Raw genomic sequence first — 8,412 nt, forward strand, 5'->3', positions numbered from 1 at the left:
ATTGGGTGGTTCAGCTGATTGGGTCAGAAGGGCTTGTTCTGTGTTCTCTAACATGGAAAGGTGATATAGCAGAGGTGCCTGTATAAAGTTCTGATACTCTGAAACTTTTGATTTGTTAAGCTGTGCACTGAGCCACCTGGTGGTTTGTTCATGTAATTACAATATAAGTTCAGGTTGACTATGCATAGTTTTAAATACGTATTTCTATTAAAACTTCTTGACAGTGTTGGGAAGAAAATGCATTAGGATGTATGACCGGATGAATTGCAAATTGTTTTGAAATTAACCATTACTTTAAAGTTGCTTGAAAAAGGTTAGTGAAGAAACATTTTTCATGACTTAAGTATGAAATTGAATTGAGCAAATAATGCAGCACTTTATTCAAAGGTAATATTTAACAAACTATTAACTACAGCAGTAATTTAAGCTAAGTTTATTTTTTCCCTCCAGGAGGTAAGCAAGCATACTTGGAGCATTGTTGGATAGAGAAAAAAATGATTTAATCCCTCATTCAAAATAAGTAATTGTGTTTTCTTGGTCATTGAAGAAGCCTGCAGACCAGATGATGGGCGTAGAGAAGAGCTTTATCAACAATTCTATAAAGAATTAGAAGATGACTACAATAAAGAAAAACATGCTGACTGTGTTGTCATAGCCTTAAGCAAGCAACAGGGGTAACTTTTTATCAGAATATTTTTTACTTTTGTTTACATTTTTGTTGGATGAAGGGCAAAAATGATTACAAACCCATCATAACAGTTCATGCTTGATTGCAGTTTATTTAACTAACTTGATGTGCATGTTAAGAGCAAATTGTATAACCTAAAAGAGCATGCATAAAAATTTCCATATTGCACAGTACTGTAGTGATTTTATGTATTGCGCTGTACTGCTGCTGTTTTTTAAAAAAAAACAAATTTCATGACATATATGAGTGACCATAAACATGATTCTGATGTGGGTCTCTATTGTGGACTCAGAGGGGAATCATGGATGGGAGAGGGAAAGAAGCAGGAAGTACCAGAGAGGCATTCTGTAATGATCAATAAACCAATTGTTTGGAATTAAATGACCCCGCGTGGTGTGTGCACTCGTGCCAACCCCCACCCTCGGCACTCTGCCACCTGTTCCACAACCCTCCCCTGGTGCTCCACCCTTGCCCAACATCCCCTGCTCTCGCCAGGTTTACAAAATTGTTTTACACTCTGTGGTGACAAAAACAGTAGTGCAAAAGTCTTAGCCGCCCTATTTTTTTATATATATATAATATACACACACACACACGTATATGTTTCTAAGATTGTAAGAACATTAGAGCACCAAAATAAAATCACCATGCCATTTTAAGGGGTAGAATTCTTGATACATTGTTTCAGCCTTTTAAGGTATTAAAATAAATCAAAGCTCAATTTATTTCGATTCTTTCCTTCCCTTGTTTCCCAGAGGCTTTGTGGTTTGAATTGGATAGTGGGGTGGCAGAATGTTAGCATAATTGAGAGCCTGATCTTTTCCAGTTTCGAGCGTACAAGATCAAAATTGTAAAAGATATCCTGTGTGGAAATTTGAAATCTGCTTTTATCTAAAGATGTACAAAGATTGTTATCACAGGTGTTCCATTTTTGTGTCTATTTAACACAACTGATAAATTCTGCTTTTTTTTAAAAACTCGGCTGCTTCATTCTCAGTTTTTCTTTAGCTGGTCACAGAATAAGATCCAGATTTCTGCATAGGTGCAAAAGTTATCTTTTTTTGCATCTATAATGTGAAAAATTAGATTATGCCTGTCTTTTCCAAACCTTGTGTGTGAGAAGTCATAGCATCTTCAGACTACAATATTACATTGTTTGACCTGCTAACCGGAAAATATTAATTTGTTTCATTTTTAAGGGATTATGCTAAACTAGTAGGACGACGAGTGCAAGAACTGGGCCTTCTCGTGGATTTGTTATATCTTAAATTAGAGTTGGCCCTTGATACTGCACTGAAAGATGTTCGTGAAGAAGGCTCCCCGTTTTGTGTTGTTGTGAGTGGAGAACATCAGACTCTTTCATCTTGCACAGTGATTATTTTGTATGCTGGCCACAAAGGTACATTTTCAGCTTCTATAAATATTGCACTTAGCATTAATGAGATGTACATTGCCAGTGATGCCACCAAATTATATTGAAATCTTGTCATATGTGACTTGATGTTCTTGATCTGGATTGCTTTACCCTTGATCCAATTGTCGCGTCCATGCCAATATTTTTAAAGGGCTTTGTTGCAAAGTTTCTCATAAAGCTATTGCCTCAGAGCTTGCTATCGATGGTGCATCTGCTATGCTTATTAAAAAAAAAAATTTTGACCAACTGCAGAGGTAATCCAAAACAAATTATTTAAATAATTAATATATTTTTAGAATGCCATAATTATTTTTAGTAAGTAAATTACTTAAACGACTCACAGATATAAACAAAGCACTAAACTAAACTCAAATGATTGTGGTGGGGATATAGAGGGGAATGTGGATCATCTTATACGTGCCGCACCCTCACAGCAGTTCTCCAGCCAAATTCGCAAGCTTGCTTTTCCTATGCTGGGTTTAAATGCCAGAAAATTAGTATCACCTGATATGTTATAAATCCATAAGCAGCTAATATTCTCTATCCCTTGCATTTTTTTTGTGTAAATGCACACAACTAGCAAGTCACAAGTCACCAGAGTTTGGTGCACTGTCAAATGACTTGGTTACCTTACGATGGAATTAAGATTGGTGCTGGATATTTTATTTTTATTTTGAGGGTGGGAAATTGTTCTCCAGGTACAGGGTGCAAATTTTAGTGGAATTTACTTTACCTGAGAAATAAGTGTGAATTGATTTGTTGAGTTACTACGTTCATAGTGGGCAGCTCTAAAAGGATGTAAATACAAAGTTAGGGCAGTCAGTATTCTGTTTTTTACATTTTTTTAATTAAGATGAATTTGACTTCAATCATAGTTTAAAATTTTACATCATATCTAAAAATTGAAATATTGAAGTGTCTGTATTCTAATTCTTAGTTTCCTTAATTTCATATAATTGTAGCAAAGTTTTTGAAATATTTTATTAGTGATACAGGCAGACCTACATTTCACAATAAATATTCTCACCTTGATCAGTAAAGACCTTTATCATTGCATTTGTGGAATAGCAAGGTAGCAGTGAAATCTAGATCTCCATGTTGTAGTGTCTATGTAAGAGATTGCTTGACTTCATGCTACAGTTTTGGCAAATGCTGACTGTTGTGTTGGTGCAACTTATTCAGCTGGAGACCACAAATACTGCAAGGCTAATGAATCAGTTGAACTTGGTTCCAGGTCATTGAACGTTTGCTCAATGTTGTTAGGCAGGTGAAGTGACTTTGCAGGCCATGTATGGATTCTGTAAATGGCTCAGAGCCAACTGACTTTGGGGTTAGTCAGTGTCACACAATGAATGATTTGAAATTCAAAAATAATTTATGCAAGGTTTATCAAATGAGATAATGGTCAATTAGGTAAGAGTCTTATGATCTGTGTCATGTTAAGTGGTTAATTGTACCTAACTGAGTCTATTCTTGAAAACTTAGTTGTGCATTATTACCAAGTACGCTGAAGAGAAAGATCTTTGATCAAAAATAAAGTTGCCTCTATTCAACAGAACATCGTAATATGCCCTTGGAAGACGCTTTGGACCTGATTTCACGTGAACATCAACGTATATTTGGTGAAACTTTGGAAAAAGAACGACTTGAAATTGCACACAAAGCAGCTAATTTGGCAGATGATTATCTTCATCGTGAATCTTACTCTGAAAGTCATGTTGTGCCGAGCACCATCCGACATCTTCTATTTCTGCTTGGTGATGGAAAACATCTTTATGCTGAGGAGCTGCAAGCAGTTATTGAGTACTTGAGCAAACGGAAAGAGGATGTTGAAGCTGGTTAGTTCATTATTTTCTGTTTTCATGGGATATTTTGATGAAATAATTGAAGAAGCAGTTTTCCTTTTTTTTTAAATTAGTTTTTTACTGTGGGCGTTTTTAATGTTGAAGATGGCTTACCTTAAACTATTCTATTTTTAATATTTTGGCATTAATGGAAATATTCCATAGATGACTCACGTGGATAACTGCATGCCTTCTCTTTTGCCTGATTCTCCATTTTTATGTATGAAAAGATTCAAAATCTTCCTCTGTCTTTGTGGTGCATATCATTAAATATTTATATTGTTCCAGTCTCCTTATTCAGTTTCATTACACACATTCAGCTTAAAAGATTGCTGTACATGAAGGCATGGCTGTGAACGGTAGATTGGTGAAATGCTGTGGATGAAACATCTGGTTTTTCATGCAGGTCAAAGACATTAATTTTGTACAAGAATCATCTAAAGTTGATAGTTTTGTTAAGTAAAATTTTGAATGTTTAATTAGTTAATAAAAAGACTTGCTTGACCAAAATACCAGTCAAAAAAAAAATAAAGCCAGACAAACCAGGAAATAGAAACACAAATAATATTCAGTTTTGTCATCTTTGGAAGTCAGTGCCGAAGTGTTTAATCACAAGTAGCCTCAGGGCCGGAGTGTAAACACTTTGTAGTGCAACACAGGGGAATCCATTTACTTTGTGATACTTTGTGATCTAGAGCTTGATTTGTGCTTTTTTTTAACCTGTACAGGTATCAAATTACTCTAAAGTTGTAACTGTCTTAATCTGATATATTTGTCTTGACAGAGGTGAACAATACTTGGCAAAACTATCAGGAAGAGAGAACCGAAGCGTATCAATGGCCACATGAAGGTAAATGAGCAAAGATCAAGATTTCAATATTGTGTTCTACCCTAACAAAAATTTTATTCAAGTGATAAATTATCTGTTTATCACATATAAATAAAATTACTGGCCTTTTGCCTTCAGGTCCTGCCAGTAACTCCAAAAAAAAGGTCTGTGCACAAAGAAAGGAATTGTGAATAAATAAGATGATGATAGGAAGTAGAATTTTAGCAGTTAAAATTTTAAATAAGTGTATGTCTTATTTTTATGCTTTAAAGTTGTTTTCTTTATTTTCCAGCATCTCTTGTTCAACAAGCTACTGGAACTGAGAGTTACTATGACGTAGGCAGTGTTTCACAAACTTCCAGCAAGCCCAAGCCCCTCCTTCCAACACCAGTCAGGCCTCCCCTTTTGGGCCATGCTCCTCTTTCTCAGAAAAAAACGCCTCTTTTGGGTGATCGTCCAATTAGGGCTCTTCTGCCTGCTCCAGGTTAGCATTTTTCCCCAAAACTTAATGCATTCAGCAGTCTGCCACTCATTAGTTTGTAATGCTCAGTTGCCTGCAAAATGGTAAAAAAAAAAGTTTTAAATGAGCTCAAAATGCGTCATCTTTGTTATCTCTCTTTCTAAGCACAACTTCTCAGGTTATTGAACTTTGCATTGCAGAGATGACTTTCATGGTTGCATGTTAAATAAAAGCTAATTTTATTCAGGAACAGTGAAATTTCTTGTATTTTTCAATATCCTCTGTAATATGTAGCTCTTTCTACAGTTCTATAAGAAATCTCTCCTTTACCAATGCCCTTTTGCAGTCAGTTTTGCAGTTCATTTTGCGGCATACTAGCCTGAATCAGAAGGTTTTGGGTCCACATCCCACTCCAGAAATTTGAGGATATAAATGTATAAATATAAATTTGAGCCTCTGTTGTGGTACTGCTAATGCCGCACAGCTGCAGATTCAGATGAGATTTTTAAAGCAGTCTCCTCTTGTCTCTGCTGAGCATCTAAATACTGGCATGGCATCTTTAAAAACCACTGGAGAAATCCCAGGTGTTCTACTACCCAAAACTCGGTCCTCAATTGATCTTACAAAAAGAAAATTGTTTTGTGATGAATATCTGGCTATATGTGCTAGCATTCCTCACAAAGTATTAAGAGAAGCAGAAGTAGGCCAAACAAACCCTCAGTTGTGCTTACTATTGAAAAGGATTGTGGCTGACCTGATTTTGGCCTCAGCTCAATTTTCTTGCTGTTCGCGTTTACCTTTTGAATTCCCACTAATCTCAAAATCTGTTTGCTTTGATTTTTAATTTAATGACTTGGGCTGCACTATTACTCTTGGGGTAAAGAATTCTGAAGATTCATAAATCTCCTGAGAACAAGTTCTTCCTCAACATTTTTTTTTAAAGTGGGATATCCCATTATCCAAATCTACATGCTTAGTTCTAGATTTTCTGATGTCCTCCATAAAGGAAAGTGTCTTTTCAGTATCTACTTTATCAGATTCCCACAATCTTGTCTTGTTTCTGTGAACTCCAAAAAGAATAAACCCAGCCCAATAAACCTCCTTCCTAAGACAGTGCCTTCATTCCCAAAACCAATGCAGTGAATTTCTCTGAATTGTTTCCAATGCAAGTGTTTGTTTCCTTAACTACATGTAGTACTTTAGATACAAGAAGTCCTATACAGTCATCACCAGCTATCTCTATGTTTGCACTCCATCTTGTTTGTGGTACGGATCAGATGACTTGTGATTGTGAGATATTACATGAATGTTTCTTCATGTGCCAAGAGCCATATTTCAAATTTTCAATGCTTTTTTTGAAGTTACACAGAGGCTGTAGGCAAATACAAATCCAAAGACTGTAATTAGTAGTTAAACAGATGTGACTATGATCAGATTAATGAAAAAAATTAGAAATGAAATCAGGGGAAAATTCTAAAATAAAATTGGTTCTTTGGGATGGATAGAGGACTATGAAAAAAACAGGTTGAAATTATGATCAGAAAACCAATAGGTATCTAGTGGAAAGCATTATTCCAGAAGTTTAAAGAAAATTCCGTGACAGTAAGAGTTCAGTTTAAAAGGATTGTCAGTAATCATATTCTGTTTAGCAATTGCAAGACATAGATGCTACAGGGATCAGTCTTGGGTCTCAAAAAATTGCAATTGTATATTAATGATTAAATGAAAATCACTGATTTAATGTAATTTGCACCATTTTTGTTCTATTGTAGGTCATCCATTAAAATTAGGTGCTAGACTCCAGTTGCAGTAAAGAATAACAACTTGAAAGCATTGGAATGCACACTGCATTGGAATAGAGTTTGTATGTTCAATACAACATTATTTGAAGAGCACCAGAAGTATACAGCACCATACCGTACTAATACCATGGGATACTTTGATGAATAGTCACAGACTGTGAATTGTAAACTGTAGTATTTTAGCATTTTAGAACAATCCCATTGTAAGTTCAAATTTCTTTTAAAGGTGTATGCCAATGTCATGTACAAGGACCATTTTTTTTTGTAATTTATCGACGTCACCATAAACAGTTTTGAAAAGGTTGGGAAAATCCCTTTGATAAATGTATCTTTTGCAATGGTTGTTTATTATTTCATTTGTTGGATTGCTTGTTCAAAAATTTCCCTTCTGTTAAAAATCTCTTTTTGCAAGGTTTTATTGTATGGTGATTTTTTTTAAATAGCGACATAAAATGTACTCTCCAATGCCTTTGGACACAAACTCCTTCCATGTGAGTATATCTTTGAAAGTAAATTGATCAACTATCACCATACAATATTATCTTGGCCAGATTTGTACAACTGTTCACTTGACTGCTTTTTTGTACTGAGCATTGTAACAGTGCTGCATTAATTTGATGAGAAACAATATGTTCAGTAGATTCCAATTAAAGTAATTAAATTTATTTAATGTATTGAAATACACCTCTCTTAAATGAAGTTTCTAATTATTTTCAAGGGCTGCTGGAGAGGGGAAACTAGAGAACCATTTCAGAAACCAGAGTTTTCAGAGTTACAATGTGAGACTATTTTAAAGGGATGTCTTTTGTAACAACTGAAGAAAAAAATCATTATTTAAATGGAATAAAGGTTCCACTTTTTCTTCCTAATACTTTTATTTAAACCTGTAAGTTATTTGGTGCCACACATTGAGGTTTTATTTAAAGCAGGAAGAAAAGCTTTTTATAATCCAGTGCTGTTGGTTCTTGTTTTCTTGCACTTGCACTTTATTAACAAACAATATTTTGTTGATCCTTTAAATTCTTCCCCTCAGTTCTAAAGTTGCAAACATGCTTAAGTATTTAATACAGCAACACATGCAAAATGCTGGAGGAACTCAGCAGGACAGGCAGCACCTACGGAGAGAAATAAACAGTCGAAGTTTTGTATTAGGACCCTCATTCAGGACTCAAAAGAAATGGGGCAGAATCCGGAATAAGAAGGTGGGTGGGTGGGAGGGGAAGGAGTACAAGCTGGCAGGTAATAGGTGAAACCAAGAGAGTGAGAAGGTGGAAGATTTAAAAGGCTGAAGAAGAAGCAGTCAGATGAGAAGCGAGTGGACCATGGGACAAAGAGGAGGGTTTGTCCTGTTTGCAGGAATAAATGCCAAGAGCAG

General features: G+C 35.4%; 1 protein-coding gene across 1 annotated transcript in view; it reads left to right on the forward strand.

Moving 5' to 3' along the window:
• LOC132406843 (nuclear receptor coactivator 5-like) overlaps positions 1-7,906 on the forward strand; it is a 20,942-nt gene extending 13,036 nt beyond the window's left edge. Inside the window, exons 5-10 of the mRNA XM_059992893.1 lie at positions 548-674; positions 1,888-2,087; positions 3,659-3,940; positions 4,731-4,796; positions 5,068-5,259; positions 7,008-7,906. Of these exons, the coding sequence (XP_059848876.1) occupies positions 548-674; positions 1,888-2,087; positions 3,659-3,940; positions 4,731-4,796; positions 5,068-5,259; positions 7,008-7,048 (908 nt within the window). The 3' untranslated portion in view covers positions 7,049-7,906. The remainder of the gene's footprint in view (positions 1-547; positions 675-1,887; positions 2,088-3,658; positions 3,941-4,730; positions 4,797-5,067; positions 5,260-7,007) is intronic.
• Positions 7,907-8,412: the final 506 nt, after the last annotated feature.

Source organism: Hypanus sabinus, chromosome 17, assembly GCF_030144855.1.
Source record: "Hypanus sabinus isolate sHypSab1 chromosome 17, sHypSab1.hap1, whole genome shotgun sequence".
Taxonomy (NCBI): Eukaryota; Metazoa; Chordata; class Chondrichthyes; order Myliobatiformes; family Dasyatidae; genus Hypanus; species Hypanus sabinus.